Below are 22,275 nucleotides of genomic sequence, written 5' to 3' on the forward strand. Positions count from 1 at the left end.
GTTAAGGCCATGAGGGACGGTTACTATTTCAGAGTGCCGTGTTTGGCGCACTGTATAAACCTGGTTGTCCAAAAATTCTTGGGTAATAAAGACAGTGCAGCGTGCAGTGTATTGGAGAACTGCCGAAAAATTTGCAAGCATTTCAGGCATTCTTTTAAGGCCCGCAAGCAGCTGAGGAGCATGCTATATCAATGTCAAATGCCAGTGAAAGCACTCATCCAGGAGGTGGTAACACGTTGGAACTCAACCTTCTACATGCTTGAGCGTCTGTATGAGCAGTATACGCAACTCGATCAATATTTCTTGAAAGAGGGTATAGAGGAGCTGAGGATGGGTGGGCCGCAATGGAACATAGTTGAAAGCCTAACACGCATGCTTCGTCCTTTTGAGGTCTTCACGCGTGCAGTCAGCAAGGAGGACTCTAATTTGGGAAAAGCTATCCCATTGTTGTACATGCTGGAGGACCAACTGAAGGAGGTGTGTTCTGTGTTTCGAAAAGATGACAAAAAGAAAGGCTCTTCTTTGCTTCTGGCTGAGCAATTATTAGAGCTCCTACAAGGTGATGAACGTCTTCAAAAGATCCACTCAGAACAGCATTACATTTGTGCTACTATTCTGGATCCACGCTACAAAAAGGCGCTGGCAGGCAGAGCATTCTTTGCTTTTGCTGATGAAGATGTTACAAAGTACAAACGTTGGCTAGCCTTGTCAGCCAAGAAGTTTGAAACAGAACGGCTGGAAATTGAAGGAAATGGCAGTACATCAGCAGGCCATCCCCAGTCAAAACAATCCACTTCTGCACCTGTGGCTGTGGCACAAGTGACCTCTCAGCCGTTAAAGACACCGGCAACCGCATCATCTGCACGAAAGACAGCAGAAACATTGGAGGCTGAAGAGGATTGGCTAGCTCTGCGTGGGTTTGGTTCTCAAAAGGCCAGAGGCACAGCAAGAGCTACGCAAAGTGGAGGAACCTTGGAGGAGGACCTTGAGTCGATGGTGAAGGACTATCTGAATGACTCCACAGAGGTCTATGTTAATTCTGACCCATTGGCGTATTGGCATGGGAAAAAAGAATTGTGGCCACAGCTCACCAACCTGGCTTTAAACTACTTGTCTTGCCCACTCGCAAGTGTGTCTTCTGAACGGGTTTTCAGTGCGGCTGGTGGGATTGTAACTCCCAAACGGAGCCGCCTCTCGCCCAAAAATGTGGAGAGGTTAACAATGATCAAGATGAATCAGCACCTCATACCACCAGATATAAGAGTACGAGAGAGCGTGCCGGATGAAGAGGAGGTGGCCAGCACCATAGATGAGGGAATTTCTACTCTGTCAGGTGGCACTGACCTCACCCGGGCTGAATTCGCAGAGTATGATGACGAAGCCTTATTCTTATTCCTGGACCGTGATTCCGACTTCGAGCCCTGAAAATGAGACAACGAATCAATAACTTTCTTTTTCATCCTTATTCACTTTTATTCCTGTGTGTCTGTCTTTCTTTGTTGTGCACAGTTAATATAATTCAAACTTTAATCAGATTATCACAAAGACAAGCCCATCAGCAGAACTGTCTTCACTTGTTTGCTAATTTATTTGAAGGTGCCGCAGTCTGCATTCCTCAGGTTCACAAGTTCAGAAGAACATGCTCCTCTATCCTCCTCCTCCAGACTCCTATTTCCATCAAAGCAGAGGGCTGGTTTACGCCCAATGAAGAAAGACTCAGCACTTGTGGGGGTGTTGTTCTACCTCTTTGCAGGTGAGTTGACGGGTCTGGGGCCATTGCTGGGAAGCACTAAAAGTGGTTTGTGCCAAATCCGAGGCGGAAATTTTTTTGTGTTTTTGATGACTTGCTTGCCTTTGAGGTGCTCTTAGGGGGGGTTCCGTCTGTTTGTGGGTGAGTTTCATGGTCTGAGAGCATTGCTGGGACACTCTAATCTTGATTGCATTTGCTTTTCAGGAAATCCGTCGTGCCAACCCCGACTTATGGCCTAGCTACGCAGCGCGTTTGGACCGAAGGCCCAGAAATATTGCAAGTATGAGATTTTGCTTTTGGCCTGTTTGGGGGTGTTATGCTTCTTGGCGGGTGGGTTGCCGGGTCTTGGGGCATTCCTGGGAAGGTCTAATACCGGGTAGAAGTGGTTGGGACAAAATCCAGGCCGATTTTTTTTTGGGCTATTTCAGACATTTTGCTCTATGTAGCGTTTTCGGGGGCCTGTTTGGGGGGCTTGCTGGTGTTTGCGGGTGAGTTTCGTGGTCTGGGAGCACTGCTGGGACACTCTAATCTTGATTGCATTTGCTTTTCAGGAAATCCGTCGTGCCAACCCCGACTTATGGCCTAGCTACGCAGCGCGTTTGGACCGAAGGCCCAGAAATATTGCAAGTATGAGATTTTGCTTTTGGCCTGTTTGGGGGTGTTATGCTTCTTGGCGGGTGGGTTGCCGGGTCTTGGGGCATTCCTGGGAAGGTCTAATACCGGGTAGAAGTGGTTGGGACAAAATCCAGGCCGATTTTTTTTTGGGCTATTTCAGACATTTTGCTCTATGTAGCGTTTTCGGGGGCCTGTTTGGGGGGCTTGCTGGTGTTTGCGGGTGAGTTTCGTGGTCTGGGAGCACTGCTGGCTATATATACTTTACTTTGCAAGAGGTTTGAAGCAAATCCATGGTGGCTGAGGGGACTTAGGGCCTAGCTGCAGAGCGCGCGCGGAGTGATTTGGGAAATTTGTGAAAAAGTGACTAAGTCCCCATTTTTGTACTTTTGCTCTTTGGCTGTTTGGGGGTCTTCTACTCGTTTTCTCCTGGGTTGACGGCTCTGGGGCCATTGCTGGGAAGCTCTAATACCGGATAAAAGTGTTTTGGACCAAATCCCAGGCGGAATTTTTTTTGTGTTTTTGATGACTTGCTTGCCTTTGAGGTGCTCTTAGGGGGGGTTCCGTCTGTTTGCGGGTGAGTTTCGTGGTCTGGGAGCACTGCTGGGACACTCTAATCTTGATTGCATTTGCTTTTCAGGAAATCCGTCGTGCCAACCCCGACTTATGGCCTAGCTACGCAGCGCGTTTGGACCGAAGGCCCAGAAATATTGCAAGTATGAGATTTTTCTTTTGGCCTGTTTGGGGGTGTTATGCTTCTTGGCGGGTGGGTTGCCGGGTCTTGGGGCATTCCTGGGAAGGTCTAATACCGGGTAGAAGTGGTTGGGACAAAATCCGCGCGGAAAAGCCTTTAGTTTTGGCACTTTTTGTAACTTAGGGTTCGTTAGGGTTAGCCCTAGCACCAGGATTGCATGTGTATCGGGGTGTTCTAGATTTTTCAAACTGAGTTCTGGGGTCTTAGAGCACTCGTGAGAATGTGTAATTTTGGTTGCAAGTCATTTGAAGAAAATCCATGGTGGGAAAGGGGGGATTTGGCATAGTTAAAGAAAGCCTTTGCCACTATTCTTAACTTAGGGTTCGTTAGGGTTAGCAGTATTTCTATTGCATGTGTTTGAGTGGGGGGGATTTCGAGTCTTGGAGCGATGCTGGCTATGGCTACTTTTGCTTGGTTGCTTGCAAGTGGTTTGAATACAATCCACGGGGGGTAATGGGTAATTAGGGTACTTCGGCCTACTTTTACTTTCAAAGTAAGTTTTGTCTCCAGTTTTCTGCTAGGCCTCGTTTTTTGGGTGGGAGCACTGCTAGGAAGATCTATTTTTGTTCTAAAACACAGTTTACAGTACACCTAGCTTGAGGGGCAAGATCCGCTACATTAATTTGCCCATACTTACTTATCCTTCAAAAGGTGACTCAGAGTACGCACTTTCAAAAACATTGTACTGTCTGTCTACTAGGAAAAACAAATTGTGACTTTTTGCACTCCACAGCCTACATACCTTATATTTATTTATCAGTGGTGTTGTAATATTATATCACTTCCTGTTTTTCGTTGAATAATTACAGGCCGGGTTTCAGTCTCTGCAATGGGGAAAAAAGGATGGAGTCAGGCTTCACAGTAGCGAGCCACAATTCAGCATCAGGCAGGCAGTGGACAGGGTGTCTTCTGGTGACCAACATCGGTGGACGAAGCGTCGGCTGCAATGGAGGAGTGCCGCTAATAGGAGGATTTTTTTTCTGCGGGCAACTTACTTACCACTTCCAACAGGACCACTACAACCACACATAGATACAGTATCCCTTGCCTTTTTCTCTGACTGTGACTGCATTTCTTTGCTCTCTCTCGGCTTCTACATTGATCCCTTAACACATCACTTAGTCCACTCCACTATCTGCACCACACATAGTCATTTGTAAGTGCTCCTACGTAATTCGCAAGTCGCAGCACGCCCCAGGCCGTAGAGGACTGGGATGGCCCCAATGATGAAGCATGTCACCAAGGGGCAACCCTGGTGAGTGAGGGGACACCTAGAAAAAAAGCAATTTCTCCTTTTCTATCTACTATACCTTCTGTCAGGTTACGCAGCCCCTAAGCGCCTACCGTACTATGAAACTACATTTCCCATGAGTAGGCGGGAGACTTGCAGACTATTTAGTGAGACTATATGAGAGTACCCTTGTATGTTAGGACATCACTTCACTGATGCCTGTCTTGTCTTCTCTTACAGGTATCCTTTCCCTGCTGACCCTACCTTTACCCATCCCACATTTTTTATTTTAGTTTGTTATTTTTCTCCCTCGCCTAATGCCTCGAACACCCTGTGTTTACACTTCTGGGTGTTGGTGACATTTGGAGGTGGAACCATATTTGCATCGACTGGATCACGGGGAGTAAACGTGACACCTTCCAGACCAACCCCATTGAGTGTTGTTGTGAATGGATTTATAGTGACCAGCAAGGCTCTCGGGTATCTGGCTACAGAGACCTTATGTTGAATATAGTTATCAATAATTCCACACAGGCCCTGTACTGTCGCATTCTTTCTTTCCACAGTTGTCGATGATATATTCTTACTCTGCTTGACAAAGAACCATTGCTAATGTGAAAGAACTTCAACCGAATTAGTAGTTATACTTTACCATTTGTTAGGCTACAATGTGGCACTGCTCTACTGTACTTCTGTCACCTGCTATATTCTCAGTTGTACCGTTGAATTGCTCAGGAGGACAAACCAGATTTCATTTTCTTTTTTTTCATAGGCATGCAACTGCCACTGTGGCACACCACTACTACCACCGCTATGAGGAAATTTTATCCGACCAAGATTGCCAACGTTATTCGGTGTTTCCCGTGGAGCCAGCCCTGGGCCTAGCCCTACTTTCAAACACAAATTACAGGTAAGATAAGCGTTTGGTGGTTTGGGGGTATAATGGAGTATTAGTACGAGAGACGAGAGCCTGAAGGTAGTACTACTAAAGTCCTAGGACTCTTGGATTCACTTCACTTAGTCTGTGAGAGGCACTTAGTGTTGAAAACATTTGGGCATTTACACTTAAAGGAAGAAAATGGAACTAAACTTTCAGGAAAACAGTCAACGTTAAACCCCCACCCACCAGGCAAGCAGTAAAAAACAGGTATGCTCAGATAAAGTTTGAAAAAGTATATTTATATCCCTAACAAAATAATCTCCCGCAAGACCCTCCCTAACCCCAACGATTGTCCTTCAAAAGTCCCCAAAAACCCAACTCCCAATTCCCACCCCCCAAAAGTCTCTAAAAAAGGGGCAAGGGACACTAGGGGTGGATGCTGTTCACTTTTTGGGCCAGGGCATCATGCTCCTCGCGGAGCAAGGCGAGCTCCTGCTGAAGGCGGGACACCATCAGGGTGGTGCGGCGCAGGCGTGCCTTCACTGCCTTGCAGGTGCAAGGCCTGTGAGAAGCAGCTGTTGGCCTTGCTGCTCGGCGGTGGCGTTTGCCTTTGGCAGCCCGGCTCAGTCTCGGTGGACCACTGTGCTGGGTCACGGTGGCAGCCGGTGAGGCCACGGAGGACGACGTTGTCGTTGTTGTCGACCGCACACTTTCCACGTCCTCCAGGGCCACCAGCCGCCGATATTCCGCAACAGTGGCCTCGATTCTCCGTTGCCGGGCCGCTCTAGCCAGCTCCTTCCTCCTTGTTCGTTTGGAAGGAGAACCTATATGAAGAAAGAAAGACATAGTCTGTAACCAATGCTCTTTAAGATTAACTCAATCATTCAGCAGAAATGTGTGCTGCAGTACAACTAGCAACTTGCAAGCGCATTACATAACTATTGAGGCCAGTATCTATCTAACCTCACACTTCTTCATCCTTGCTCTAACATTAGTGGGAGTTTAAGGAACAAATTCTATGAGCACTGTGGACTTCCATTGGAGTCGACTATGAAAGTACACCAGTCTTATTCTTCTTCTTGTCTCTTGTTTTGGAAAATTGGTACGTTATTTTCTGCAAGCCGGCATAATGCCAGCGCGGTAAACTTGCACCCGAGAAAAAGAGACGCACGCCATGAGGAGTGACCTAGACTTGCGTTGCCGTTGCGTTACTGTACCCGTCCAGTACATGCAGGTGGTGAATCTCTTACTTTTCTATTACGGGTGGCACTGAGAATACTCTGTTACAACTCAAGGGCTACTGCTTAATTAATTTAACTTTCACCCTACAGTGGAAATGAGTACTAGAAATGGAAAATTGAAGAAGATAAATAATCTGATTATCTATCACTTCACATGGGATGTTTTTGCTTATATATGGGATGACTTTAGGTGCTTTGCTTTTTATTGAGTGACAGGCAGTGATACATCCACACATGAATGACTGAGTACTACTAAACTTATTAAGAGAGGTAGGGAGTGGCCACCATAATAACCGGATCTATGCAGTGCTTGCAATACAAACTACTGCTACTATTTATGGTAGTATTTGGACAAAATTAAAAGTTCTTTTCCTTGCCTTTCCTACACTGGAACGGACGTGCGGGTGCAGTGTTAGTGTTACATGCTCTTCAAAGTTACACTTACTTCATCCACTGACCGTCTACTCTCTCTAGATCATGGGTACTCACAAACTTTCTCTCAGGGGCTACATTTACAGTGTAGTTTGGGGCCGAGGGCCGCACTGGTGGGGGCGGAGTCAGAGGGGGCGGTGCTAAAGCAAAACGATAACTTGTGACCATGAGGTTGCACACAGGTCCCTGCAGCAGATGCCCTCATCCACTGAGCCACCAGACCCAGCATTTACATACATCTCTCTCCCTCCTGCTGTCCCTCCTGCCCTCCCTCCATCTCTCTCTCCCTCCTGCCCTCCCTCTCCCTCTGTCATCTCACTGTGTGTGTGTCTATCTGTGTCAGCCTTCAGCCCGGGTTGAGACCGCTTCCTCAACGCGCACACACAGACAACAACACCAAAGTACTTAACAGGTCTTTAAAAGACCATTAACATATTATTGAGGCTTTGTTTGTTTTAGCGCCCCTGCTTCTCCACCCTGACAATCACTGCTTGCCCGGCCCCACAGAGCAGAGGCTTAGTTCTATTTCACCTCTTTGTGGCCTTGCATCTCCACTCTGCTCTGTGGGGGCCGGGGGAGCAGTGATTGTCAGAGTGGAGATGCAGGGGCGCTAACAGGTGAAATACAAAAAAGCCTCTGCTCTGTGGGGGCCGGGGGAGCAGTGATTGTCTGCAAGGTCAGCGCACCGCCAACGAAGGCTTGCCGGGCCACCACCGGCCCGCGGGCCGTACTAGGAGTACCCCTGCTCTAGATACACATATGCTATCTAAGAGTCAGATAGTAGCATGATCCAGGTATATGGACACATACAGTTTCTGTGTCACCCACCCAGGCTGTTGTCCTTCCACCCATCATTGCTTCATCATTCACCCAGCCATGCATCTCATATTCTTGCCTTCCCAGCTAGTCTTCAATCTCAATAAGTAAGGAATATATAAGAGCTTACCTCTGGCCGCCACCACCACCGTCTCAACTCTCACAGCTGCCGCCGCCGCCTCCTCCCCTGAAGCATCGCCCGATTCGCCCTCCGCCTCGGTGTCGAGCACCACCACCTCCACACTGGCCCCGCCACCAGATGTTCCACCTACAAAGTACATTTAAGAATGTTAGAATAAAGCAGTCACTAGTATTTGGTCTAGGAATGAAGACATGTGAAAACAATGTAATTTGTGACTGTCGTTAAAGTTAAAAAAAAAATGTCCCTTTTTCCAGGGAAGGTTGTCTTGCTGCACTTTTTGGCACAACTGATGAAGGCTGTTTTTTTAACACGCACCATTTTTCTCCACACAGACAGAAGATGGACTTCTAACAACAAGATCAAGTTGAAACCAGGTGAGAGCTCGGCTCGACCACAAGAAATGTCTTCAATTAATCGTCAGCACTAACCACTTTTCCATTATCAGTTAAACGTTTAGTTTTATTATGACTTCATTTTAATAAATGTGTTTACTTTTAATAAAGCTTTTAAACTTAAATACAATCTGTGTTTTTTGGTCCAGACTAGAGTGACTGAGCGAAAGGTTTTGCAATTTTTGCAAGCATGAGTCCAGATAGAACACTTCAAAAGACATTATGGACAATCCCAGAGGACTGCACTAAGTTGATAGAGCTATTGCTGACTAGAATCATGGGAGTTTCGCCAACCGTGCAATCTTAGTTAGCTACACAGACAGACTAATAAGAATAATCTAGTAATACCACAGGGAGTCATAGTAGAGGCAGGATAAGAATTTAGATACAGTCTACAAGAAGAGCAAAGACAATTTTGAAAAAAGTCAAATGAGGAACGCTAGGAAAAATAGGTACTAGTCTAAAATGAAAACTTACTGGGGCCAGCAGAGGAGCCCTCGCCTGCCCGATCCTGGCCCTGTTGATGAACAGCATCCGCCGCCTGCTGCTCCTGTGTCCTCCTCTCGCCCCTGGGGGGAGCTGACGTACAACATGAAAGAAAGAACAGAAAACATGGATGATTGTTGCTTGTCAATGTCAACCAAATCAAACATTTCAAAAGAACAATAACAAAATATTTCTGCGAAATTATATTGATTATGGTTACTTTTCATTTATATGCGGACCTGTGACTTCGAAAGTCACGTAACTCACTAAACAAAGTACTGAAACGTTCACCTAGGACTGGCAGGCAGCAGTCCGCAGGCAAGACGCAAAGTGACAGACAAACTCCATTGTGATTTCAGTCAGATCAGTGACAACACTAACAGTTGCCTGCTACATTACCAGTCATTTAAATAGTCAAACTATCAATCCACCGCCACTATTTTTCTTATTGTCAGGGTTACAAAGGAAGGGGCAGATTTAAGCCCTTGCGGCTCTTTTGCGCCGTTCTTGCGTGACTTTTGTGACGCAGCAGCTAAACAAAAAAGGGCGCCATGGTGCGGCGTATAATATTATAACAACGTGACGCATTTGGGAGATGCATCCCGTTATAAAGCCCTGCGCCATCAGGGGGCGTTCCGGCGCAAGGGAGGGCATTCCTGCGCTGGAACACATCCTAATAGTGGCTGAGGGAAATCTACAAAATATCAATCAGTCACCTTTAGGACAATGATGCGTCACACAAACCCTGCACCTGCTTGAAGCAGACGTACGGCTTGACCCAGCATTGGGGAGATAGGGTACCCCAGAGCATTGATGGAGCTGCGCCATCGTTGCGACGCAACTCCAGCAGTAAAGCTTCGGTGACGTTTTGGGCCCATGGGGCGCCGCCGCCGCATTGCAAATACGGCGCACCATGTTTGGTGGTGGTAGCGGGCCGCACAATTAATGGCGCATCCCTGCTACTTTGCAGGGATGCGACGGTAATTGCAATTCTGCCCCTTAGGGGCATACTTACTTACGCGTTCTGGCGCATCTCCAGAGATGCGCCAGATCAAATGCGTCACGCAAAACTACCCTTGCGACACGGCAGATGTGCCTCATTTACAATGCGGCGCGCCCTGGCGCAAGGGTAGGCACTTGCGTGACGCATCTCGTCACGTAAGAGCGGCGCATCGCTGGAGTCACGTCGCCAACGCAATGCAACTCCAGTAATGCTCAGGGCCACCCAATACTTTACATGCTGTGTCAGTCCTTTCGCCTGCTTCGAGCAGACATAAGGAATTGAATTGACGTAGCAGCGGCGCAGAAGTGCCTGCGTTAAATCTTGTAGATTTCACGCAGGCAATTTTGCGAGGCGCACAGCCGCTGGACCGCCCACCCTGCGTACTAGGAACGCACCCATTGTGGTGCAGGCCCATGGCTTTATAACGTGACGCATCTCCCTAGATGCGTCATGCTGTAAATGACTTGCAGGGATGCGGCACGTTTACGCCGCTGTTGCGTCACGCAAGGCAACGTAAACGTGGCGCAAGGGGCTTGTAAATGTAATCTGCCCCCTAGTGTCTAGCATTACGCAGTTCTGTTAAGTACACTCATACATAATAGTTACTCAGGCCAATGAGACCACGAAATAGAAAACAAATAAGCATAGTAGCAACCCCACTGAGAAGGAGAGCAGTGCACCTGAAATGCACAGAAGATTTTGAAATATAATTTAACTACAATGTAATCGTCATCAGCGGCATTATTGGCTTGCTCCATGTAAAAAACAAATATTTGCAATACAACAACACAGAGCAGGAGAAAACATCATAGTAGTGAGTGATTAAATGCCAATGGCTACTACTACTCACCAAGGCCGGGGATCTCCAAGCCGAGCTGGTCCAGCAGGTCGCGCTCGCGGTCCAGGAGGTCCGTCCAGCGATGGGTGACCTGGCTGTAGGTGCGCTGGACCCCGTAGAGGTGGGATATGGCCCAGCACACCTTCTCCCACCGCTTCCGGCGCTCCCGCATGTTATAGCCGCCGGCCGCGATCCTGCCGCCTCCCGCGATGGTCCTGGGCAGGCGGCGCTGGACAAAGTACACCAGCGCGCCCACTTCCTCCGGGCTGAATATCTCCCGGCGCGTCACCTGCTCCCCCCTCGATCTCACGCCTGCTGTCCTGCCACTGGGTCCAGCACTACTCCCCGCCGCCGCTGCGGCCCTCAAGTGCCTGGGCAGCTTCACGGCGCCTGGCTTGACCATGGTCTGGGCAGGTAAGGTAGGAAGAAGTAGAAAATTAAGAAAGAATAGGATAGGGAAGAAGAAAAGAAAAGAGTTTACAAAAGTAGTTTAAAAGTAAAGAAAAATAGCAGAAAAGACAAAAATATACAGCTAGGAAAAGAGAGGGATAGATAAGAAGCAAAATCGTAAAAAAAAAACTGAAAACAAGCAAAGGATGGGAAAGATATCAAGAGGATTAAACACCATGCCCAGACACAGGAAATGAATGAAAAACAAGATGGCCGGCGCCCGTTTCCGAGCGCGAAAGTCAGTTCGCGCGAGATTTTCCTCGCGATCTCGTGCGAACCTCTAGATTTCCCGCGCGATCTTGTGCGAACCTCTACTCGCAATGCGCTTACTGCGCGAGATTATACATAGCGGGCGGAAACGGAAATACGTCACGCAAACAAAATGGCCGCGCCCGTACTCGACCTTGGGGTAAATTCGCGTGTTGCGCTGCAAGCGGCTCGCGAATACTGCAAAAAAACTCGCGAAACAACAAGCCGCAAAAAAATAAAATGCTCATTCGCACGAATTGGCGGCTTCCGCGGTCGGTTTCGCACGACGCCGCGCCCCGCGAATAGCGCGAAAAAAACCGCAAAACGATTTCAGCAAAAGCAAAAGCAATGAGCAGGTGCAAAAGGTCAACCTCATGATTTGTAACGATTCTTTGTATTGCTTCCTGAGGGGGCCCTCCAGAATTCGGTTGCCTGCTTGCAACTATTGTGTGACCCTGCTCTGACCTTAACTGTATGCCACAAAGGTCCTGATTTACAGCTAAAGGAGCAGACAAGCAGGTGCCAGGCTGGAACTTTAAATTCTTTCAGTGACACATTAATTAGCCCCTAATTCATTATTGTCAGTTGGGGCAGGGCAGGTGTTGTAACTAATTTTGCAACAATGAAAGCACTTAGCAAGTGCAAAAGATCACTAATCAGGGCGCACTAAGGAAGCAGGTGCCAGCTAAAAAAATATTCTGTGACACATTAATCAGCCCCAAATTAATTCAGGTCACTTGAGGCAGGGAAGGTGTGCTTTGCTTTGCCGAAAATAATGTACACTGGACAACCAGAGGGTGTGGTGATGAAACAGAGGGTGGCATGGGTGGGCCAGAGGGTGGCATGAGTAGTCAGAGAGTGGCAGTGGTGACAGAGAGTGGCAGTGATGAAGAAGAGTGTCCCAAACAGGCTGGACATGTAGAAACAACAAGTTCGCAAAACTTGCGACCCGACAGGTAAGTTCGCAAATTGCGAAATTGTAAAAACCCTCGCGAACTGGCAGAAACACGGGCGAACACAAAAAAAAAAAAAAATCCGCAAATTCGCGGGAATTCGCGGATTTTGCGGATTGCGAATCCGCAAATCCGCAAAATTCGCGAACGCGAGATCCGCAAAATTCGCCCATGCTTACTCCAGGGACACATGTGTTGCCAAGCGGCCAGGTTTAGACAGAACATAACCCTGCCCACCCTCAGTCTTAGCCCCTCCAGCTGGTACACTACTCCTGCCCTCAGGCTTACCTCCTGAAGACGCGGAATCAATCAGCACTGATTGGGTCGTCTGTTGTCCTAACTGCACACTGGATCCCTGTGCTTTGACCAGCATGGCCAGCTGCGCCCTAATCTCGCTGAGGATGGCGTCCTCCGCCGTACTAGGAGCCCATAGAGCGACTGCCGCAGTTGTGGCAACCGCCACCGGGATGGGGGTGGGGGCTATCGCCGACGGCGTCGCCCCAACCCCCCCTATCTCCTGGACCTTGGGACCTGGCGTTAATGCTCTTAGGGCGCTTAATATTTCTGTCAGCGGGCCTGTAGCTGCACCCCCTGGTTGAGGGGCTACTGGTGCTGCTGTGCCAGGTGGATTCACCTCTCCCCCCGAGGCCGGTACCGGTGCAAGGGCAGCCAATGCCCCCCGAATCTCCGCTAAAATCGCCCCTGTCCCGTCCTCAGAGGGACCTACAGGGTGGGGCATCGGTGGTACACCATGGGGGCTGCTGGGTGGTACCGATGGCGGTATTTCCGGCTGCTTAGGGGGGGTATGAGCAGGACATCGGGTTCAAGGGGCACAACATTAGGGGGAAACTTATCCCGGCTTGCTGCCTTCTTATTCTTGCCCCGCCCGCCTTGCTTCTGTACTCTGGGTTTTTTCACTAAGGGGGGGAAAGCCGCCCTGGGGGGGACCCCTGGCCTCCGGGGACGCTCCTCCACTACCTCAGGCTCCTCCTCGGGTTCTGGGGGCTGCTCATCTCCCTCACTGCTATCCTCGCTGCAATCTAGCTTTGCCAATAATACTTTCAAAAGCTGCGCGATCTCGGGATCCTTTCCCTTGCGCTTCTGTTTCAGGCTCTTGGGCGGCATCCTGACTGCTCGATTCGCGCGGGAAATTATAAGCTCGCAGCCATGCGCACACTACGGGGCCTCTCGCGCCCTACTAAGCCCCCTCACTGAACGCCGCTACCGCAAACCCCCTCCCGCCTTCACAGCTCGCACCAGGCGGCAGGCAAGGGGCGTCGGAGCTCGCTCTCCTAATGTCTACCAAACGCTGCAGCCTGCGCGGGCCCCAGAGCCGCCCAGGAAGCCGACTCCCCGAGAAGGAGGGCGAACCCTGAGACCCACCCACGCCTACAGCCTCGTGAGCCCCGACACCTTACCTGCCGCGCTGGTCGCTGCTGATTCACGCCGCTCCGACCACAGCTCTGCTCCGCCCTGCTCGCACTCCTCGGGAACCGCTGCCCAACGTCCTTCGACACAACGAGGGGGAAAAGGCGATGACTATGGGGCAGGGGAAGCTACCGGATGGGACCGAAACTAACACTCTGTTAAAATTAATTTAAAGTTAAAAAGAAATAGGCTAACGAGCCCGGGGGTGAAGTCCAGCAGGTGCGAGCAGATCACGACGCAGGCGAGGAAAGAGGCCGATCTGACTGAGCTAGTGACCTAAATAGGTCACGGCCTCTGACCCCGCCTACGCCGGAAGTGCGTCACCGCCCAACCCGGAAGGACATCTTCCCGGCCGGCCTCCCATAGGGTGGTCGGCCGCCTACTCTCGACAAATGGCGTGCGTGGGCCGGCCCCTAAAGGCGGGCTCGTCTAGCCTCGCCCTGGGTATTCTAAAGCCAGACCTGACGATACCTTCCCAATCCAACTACCCCACTTTTCCAGCTTTCTCCCCCCTTACGTTAGACCAAATTACTAATCTGTTCAGGCAAACTAAGTCAGGATCTCCGTTTGACCCTTGGCCGCCTAGAGTTCTCCGATTGGGATCAAGTATAGTTCCTGGCCATCTTCTAGGGATTTTTAATCGAATCCTTTATTCTGGCTATTTCCTCAAAAGCTGGAAAGTCGCATCAATTCTCACTCTTTAAAAAAAGGCTAATTTGGACACTGACTTTCCTAACAACTATAAGCCAATTTCTCGACTCCCTTCTCCGGCCAAACTGATCGAGAAAGCCATAAACTCTGAGCTCTCTTTCTACATCCAGGAACAGTTTGACTTTAGGGGCCAACATAGCACTGACACTGCTCTGATCACAGCCACAGAATATGTCAGAGCAACCTCAGACAAAGGAGGGGACGCTGCCCTAATTTTACTTGATCTGTCGGCAGCGTTCGATACGAAGAGAGAGAGAGCACAAAGAGAACAGAGGGTGCAGAAGCACAGATGAGAAACTGACAGACTTTACTGACAAAAATAATAGATAAGACACAGTGAGCAAGAGCGAGCATGTTGAAAAAAGGGAAAAAAAGAAGAGGGAGGGAGCACCCAGTAGAAAAACTGACTACAATAAGGGAAACATGGGCATTGAGGAAATGGTGAAATTTGTTCTGTAGACAAGTGAGAGAGCTATAATAAACAACATCACCAAATATAAGAAAGTGATAACTTTAGTATAGACCACATTAAGGGCGAAAGAGAAGGAGCAGTGAGAAAAAACTAAAAGACAACAGCTTGGAAATAGTAAAATCATAGATACTAGAAAGCACCAATAATAATGGCGTCAGTGCACTTATAAGAAGGGTAGAGAGATAACCAAGGACAGAAAAGTGTAAAAGAGAGAAAGGGCAGAAGATACAATAGGAGCAATGACACCTCAAGAGAGGGAGCACCGAAGAAGAGACATTCTCTTTCTGTTTCTCAGTTAGGACTTTGGGAATTTATTTACTGGCAACCAAAGACATTGGATGCAGGTAGTTTGTGAAGATGATGATCTTGGTAACTGTGGTTGTATGCGTATTGCTTGGGTTGATCTAGAGGAAGGTACTTCTCCAGGAAGTTGTGCCTTGGGTATGAAATGGAAGCTCATGCTGGTCAAGTTCTGCTCATCAGTTTTTCAAACCATGAAAGTGTGAAAGGCATAATGCACTGCAAGTGTGAGGCCTTTCCCAAAAAAGCAAAAATGCACAGCAGCTGATCTGACCAACCATAGGCGTGAAATTAGGGAGGGGTGCATTTTGTTTTCCTTGTCGCGATGGTGAGGGGAGCAGCAGGCGGTTGTTCATAGTATGGATTGACGGGGATGAAGGTGGCATTCGGAACAGAGAGCTGTTATGGGGCTCTGAGGGTGGAGTAACTTGGAGGTTCCTTGTCAGTGGCTATGCTCTTTGGAAAAATATGTGTTTTAACCCCTTCACTGCAGCGGCTATTTCGCCGCAGTGCTAAGGGGGAGGCGGGCTGCACGGCGGTCCCGTGCTCGTGACGCAACCGCTCCATCACGGCACGCGGGTGAGCTGTGCTTGTGACGGAACGGTTCCGTCACGGCCCCGCCCGCGCTTCAGAACGTCAGCGCAGGCACGGAATTCGGGCCGCGCAGGCGCGGCGAGCGGGCCGTGACGGAACCATTCCGTCACCAGCACAGCCAACCGAGGCTCGTGACGGAACGGTTCCATCACGAGCATGGGAGGGGTTAAAGTAATTTATAAAGCAGAGCAACAGAAATAGTCCCATTCTTCATAAATGTAATTGGATTCATTTAGAAAACCTTGCAGGACAAATTACACAGTCTGACTTTAAAGATGGCAACATATGAACTCTAGAGGGGTGCTCTCTTTGGCAGAAGGCAAGTAATGAGCTAATTAGAATTAACAATACCATGCAGCACACTTAAGATATTCATGCTGAACATTATTTATTTTCCAAACATGCTATGGCCCTGGTATAAGGTTTAATCTTGGCATGCCTTTATATTACAAAATCATCCAACTTGAGACTCCAACTTAAGCGGGGCACCTGATGTGCGGAGGGATAGTGCTGGCATATCAGAGGTGAAACCCTGTGAAGACTTGGCTTTTGATCTTGCACTCTTTGAAAGTTTGATTTCTAGGCTGTCAATGTTGTGAATTTTTGTCAAGTAAATTCTGTTATCATTGAAACACATTTCTGAGGTTTTTTTTAATGTAGCAGAGCTAATTATCAAAAGTTTGAAGTGTGCAAACATTGGACTATTTCTTTGTTTTGCTTTTTTGTAAAATGCTCCACACAAAGATGTAACGGGGGAACGGGAGGGAAACCAAAGAAAAGCACAGACCCCCCTTTCAGAATTGACATTACTATCAAGGGCTGCAGCTTGTCGTAGAGTGGGATACGTCCTAACTGAGTCTCTGTACAGTTAAAGTTGTACCAGGTTGTGAATGGAGTGACATTTTATTACTTAAGTTCACTAGTACAAGGTTCAAAACTAAAGGTGGATGGGGTTATAGATACTTAGAAAAAAACCCTCATCCAATGCTACGTCGACATGTTTCTGCGCAGAATGAAGAGCTGAACAGTATCTGTACATTCTTTTGGACCTGGTGACCCTCTTCCTTGCCCTATTCAATCACCTGTAGCGAAAGAGTAATAGTGAAGGGAGAGACAGCCTGTTGCCAGGATTCACTTGGTTGTATCTGTAGGTGCTAGTTCTACCTATAAAGTCAAAATGGCTCTGGAGTCCTAGGTATATGCCAAACTCCTATTATTGTTAAGCTCAAAGTGTATCCTGACGCCACCATCCCAGATTTCCTTTGTGTCATCATACACAGGTTCTCGAAAAGAGCTCTGGGATGGCAGGTCAAGGATACACAAAGAACTTAACAATAATGAGAGTTTGACAAATAATTTGGAGCCCCAAATCAACTCTGAATTTAGGAGCACACCCCAATGGGGTTTGGACAATTCAGATAATACAATTAAATGCAAGACTAGACTCAATGAGATGTAACAACCTTCTGCTTCTACCTCTCTTCCAGACTGGTGAAATGGAAGTAAAGAATCCGCTCTTCGATGACTCAACCCTGCATCACGCAAACTCCAAGGCACAGTAGCATCCTCTTCAGCTCTCCGCCTCTTATGGAACTGTACACGGAATGAGAGAGAGGGGCAAGGAGAGGACGCAGAGGTGAAAACAGGGCTTCAGGGAAGGAGCAATTGGTGCATGGATTTCTGAAATCCTCTTCAAGACTGTTAGAAAACCTAGAATTTCTGAAGAAAAGCAGAAATAGAACCCTGAGCTTGGTAGAACCTTCCAGCAAAAGAGGTTCTTACTATTCCAGGGGGTCCACAGGTATCCTACCTTATAGATTTGTGGTCTGCGAATTTCACCCCACACTCCGTCTTTGTCCTGGGGTCTCCAGCTGCAGTCTTCATCCTTTTGTGACTGCCTTAAAGGAACTCCCGGAGTTCTCCTAAGCTCCATGACAGTGGGTTCTCTAGAATGAGGGCTATTTTTGGAAAGTGGAACCCTTATTTTCCTAAACTCTAAGAAAGGAGTGCATGGCTCCAGCGAGTTGGATGTGCTTTGTCATGTTTGATGTTCTTCTATTGGAAAATGCTGCTGCACCCAAATTACAAGTCCATTCATGTAACATATCACTTACCTGTGACTCTTCAATTTAGTCCCAGTTGTGTTTTTATAAACATACCAGACCTGTGAAGGTCTCTGTGGTCCACTGTGTAGGAATGGGATATTGTCAACTGTTAAAGTTAATTTATTGCAGTCTCATGCATGGTGGTTTCCTTTGGTTGATAGCTTTGCGATATGCACTAAGCCTGTGGAATTTGCATCCCCACGTCCGCATTTGCATCCCCATGTCCACCATTGCATTTGCAAAAGGCTCATCTAACGTTTGTGTGTCTGATTCTGAACGTTCATTTGCACAATTTAAGCCAGCAGCTCAGGGTGGAGACCCCAAGTTGGCTAATTTTGGTTCCCAGTGAATTTCAAACATAACTTCCCTCAGCCACAGTTATTTTGAATTAGCAATCCAAGGGTTAAAACGTGCCCCAGAGTATTGTTGCTTTTAAGAAGAGTTTCAACTGGATGGCAGGATTCACTCTTTTAAGCAACAGGGGGAGTCAAAATGGGGTCTTAAATGTCTTGGAACCATGTCACCGTTTTAGAATAGATGCAATCTTTGTAAATGAGTTGTGTTTAGAGTCATTGTATGTAACCACTGACTATGTAAATGAGTTCCACTTAGAGTCATTGTATGTAAATGTATCTTCTGTGGATATCCTGAAACTCTGACATGGATCCTACCACCCGGACCTAAACTGTACCCCTCCAAAGAAGTAATGGGATTGCTTGTGAACCACCCTTGTGCTTCCCTCCACAAATCCACTGATTCTTTATTCAGGGGTTAACCAATAGGTGAGGATAGCCCTTGAGTTCATTAGGAACATTCATGTGTTTGTATCTATCTAGGTGGCATCAATAGAGGGACATCACATCACTAGGTAGTACCAGCCTTCTAGGTATTGTGCTTAGTACTCAAGATGGAGACTGTGATGCATGTCACTAATGATGCCAGAGTCTTCAAGTAAAGGCTAAAAACATTTCTTTAAAAAGACATTTTGAGAATATTACTCTTTTAAACTTAGTAGCTCTCTTGAAGTAGGAGCTCCTTTGTGTTTTATGATAGGCAACACCTCCTTCCCCAATATCACCATATACATAATTATGTAAGTTTAAGTTTCCCATTCTTTACTATAGCCTTATAACCACTGCCATCCGCTATACTGGTTGTTAAAGGCTTTGAACACAAGGTATAGGTCTAAGCCGCAGGCAAAGGCCTTTAGTGACAGAGAGGGACACTTTAACAACCAGTGTAGCACGAAGCAGAAGGAGAACTTTCCACCCACGGACGGTAGAATGTTCTAAATTAAAAATAGAGAAACAGAAAGACAAACATTGGAATGTTGGATAAGGTGGCTTATGCCAGCCATAATTAGCCCTGAGCCACATCATTGTTTTCAGTGGAACTTCCAACATTTCAGTGTTCTAATATAGCCTTATAGCCTGCCTTAGTGGGCTAAACTGGCCATTAAAGTACAGCTCCAGCCTTTCGGCTCGGGCCTTTAACAAGGGAGCGTGACTTTAATGCTGGTATAGCTAGTTATGGAGGGCTATAAGGCTATTAGAGCATTCCGCCACTAGAGGGCAGAATGTTCTAACAAATGAAACAATGGTCTCACGGAGCCCAATGGGATTGAAATCCACTCTGGCTCCGTGAGGCCTTTGTTCACAGCAACAGGTGTGAAGGATAACATTGGAATGTTGGAGCTCCGGGCTTCTACCGGCCATTAGAAGCCCGGAGCACTCTATTGTTTTCAATGGAGTTCCCAACATTCCAATGTTCTATTATGGATTAGTCTCATAGTCCCACTATCATCAACTCCCCATTCCATGTATGTCTATCTACACATTTAACTTTTTTGGTTTCACTTTATAATAAGCGTGCTCCCCCTCCCTGATGTACCATTTTCATTCTTTAACACAACTCCTTCATTGTTTTACAGATTATCACTTCGTAGGAGAGTCTGTATGAGTTCCTCATTCTCTGCCTATTGTTACAGCAACAGTTGTGTTCTCTATCCTCCCTGTGTGACTTCTCAACCTCCAAATACTCAACCTTGTATGCCTTTCCTCTATCTCACTCCCAAGATCTTCACTCCTTTTTCTAATGCCAGCTCACACATTCTCTGTCTCAGTAATGTTGCTCTTTTCCCTTTCTTCTCTTCATCATGTAAGTGCTCAACACTCTTATCTCGCCTTATGTTATAATGCTACTAACCGCATGTCACTCTTCTTTCTGCATCGTGTTATTGATCTTCTTTCTATCTTGTTCTTCCCACTTTACTTTCCTCTGCATTGTGTACTAATTTAGACCTCACTTTCCTCTCCCAGCACTTTCCATCTTATTTCTACTCAAGTAACTTTTCCTGCTCTCGATGCAATTGGCCATCTCATTACCCTGTCTTCGTGTTGCTACTTAATTTTTTAATTTTTTATTCATTTCATTATTACTTCCCCAACCTTGCTTTTTTACTCTCCATCATATTATTGACCAAGTCTCATTTTCCATATCTGTTTTGTTACTTGCCGAGTTCTGTTCTTTACTCACCATAATATGACATTTCAAGGTTCATTCCCCTCCCTCCATCATCTTGCTTTCCATATTGTATTATCCATTCACCCCTTGTTATTGTCTAAGTCTCAGTACCCCACCCCACTTTCTTTCTACTGCATCTCATGCACCATGTTCCTCCCATATCTGCTCTTTCACTACAGTGGATCTGACCTAGTCTCTCTCATCTCACAGTGTTACTGCTCCAGTTTTTTCTACAGATTTTTCAGTCTTCAGCTTTTAAGTATGATAACAATACAATCCTTCCTGGAGAACTCACAATGAAGGTAATAGTAGCATCAGGGATGTGCACACCTCATATGCCCTCCTGGAAAATGGTCCAGTTATTTCTGATGTCTCCAGCACCCTGTCTGTATGTGCAATCACCAGACGGATTAATGTGGTTCATAAAGTCCTTCAGTATGTTATGGTAAAGAAGTTCATCCCAAACTCAAAGTTAATTTGTTAGTCGCCTTTTTCTTTTCTTTTTAATCTGTTGGTTAGAAAATCAAATACATTTTTAGTTGGCTTTTCTCGGGGTGCACCCATGGTTTTAAAAATAATAAATTTCTATGTATATTGCATCTCAACTTTCTAATGCGAGTGTCTTTTCTTCTGAGGACCTTCTGTTTGGATTGAGTGCACCAAAGGACACCAGAGTAACTTTTTAATAGATGCTGCTTCTGCCTCACTACTCAGTGACCATTTTTTACTCTGTTGTCGTGTTAAATGGCCAATGTGCAGTTCAGATTGCCAACGTGTCTGGCATGAGCAGGAGCAGCACTGTCCATCCTGGATTTTTAGCTAACCCAACCACTTGCTGGATCCTGTAGCTTTGCTTTTCTCTTTACCAGTAGAGGCCTGCAAGCTCTGCATGCAAATGCTGTTAGCTAGCTAGACAGGAATGGACAAAGGTGTTCCTGGTGAAATGGGCACAGCTGGTAACTGTGAGTTGGGAGTCAGTGATCACTGGTCAATGTCCATTGGCCAGATACCCCCTTCCCACCTCGCCATGTCTTGCTTGGCACTGGTCTCCATGGCCATGTTAATCTCTCCTTGGATGTGATACAACAAAGCCTTGGCACCTGAGATTTCTGTTTTAGAAGACTTGTCCAAAATCTTTTTCCAGCCCTAGCTGATGAAGCCATGTTGGGGTTGCCCTCTGCAGTGTGTGCCTCAGAACTCATGCACCCTGAACTGCTTCAGGAATAGAGGTGACAGGATAAGCCCATGTGCTGTAAAAGAGGTAGTAAGTGAAAGAAGAATTCCACTGATAAATCCCCACTCATGCTTTGAGAATATTCAGAGTACTATGCAGCAACTTCACTCTTGATTTTCAGAAGTCATTTTCACAATGTCCTAGAGAACCCTAACCCATGCCGGACCACCCTTCGTTCCTTTTTTTTATGCAAATTGTTTTTTTTATTTACATTTGGAAATATCATGCATGCAAAATGTAACAGTCAGAATATTTTCTTAAAATATTTTATTGTCTTCCATCAGTGATTTGATATTTTTTTCCTGCAGGATTGCTGGTCAGTCAGTTAAGTGAAATCTCCTTCTACTGTTCGCAATGACAATTAATTTTTTTCACGTAAAGTTTGAATGAGTGTACGAGTGCCGATGAAGGAATAGTAAGGGTGAAAAGGTGGTAAAAATCAGTGTTTATTTCCCGAAATAGTCCTTTCTACATTCATGTCCATTACTAAGTCCTTGGCTCATTAATAGCTTTTTACAGTTTCAGCATCACTGGTTTCAAGACCACTGTCCTGCAACCAGTTGGGTATAGCATCTGCTGCACCAATCAGGACCAGAAAACAACTGGTACAAGGTTTGACTAAGCCTGGCACTGCATTAAATATAGTTTCTACGCGTGTTCTCTGTTAAAGATCACTTAC

General features: G+C 46.9%; 1 protein-coding gene across 2 annotated transcripts in view; it reads left to right on the forward strand.

The window, feature by feature from the left end:
• Positions 1-20,967, forward strand: part of NPDC1 (neural proliferation, differentiation and control 1) — a 475,224-nt gene extending 454,257 nt beyond the window's left edge. For both annotated transcript variants that reach the window (XM_086921156.1, XM_086921157.1), the window contains one exon: positions 17,222-20,967. In XM_086921156.1, coding sequence (XP_086777282.1) covers positions 17,222-17,296 — 75 coding nt within the window. In that variant the 3' untranslated portion in view covers positions 17,297-20,967. The remainder of the gene's footprint in view (positions 1-17,221) is intronic.
• Positions 20,968-22,275: the final 1,308 nt, after the last annotated feature.

The sequence above is a fragment of the Lissotriton vulgaris genome, chromosome 5, assembly GCF_964263255.1.
Source record: "Lissotriton vulgaris chromosome 5, aLisVul1.2, whole genome shotgun sequence".
In the NCBI taxonomy this organism is placed as follows: Eukaryota; Metazoa; Chordata; class Amphibia; order Caudata; family Salamandridae; genus Lissotriton; species Lissotriton vulgaris.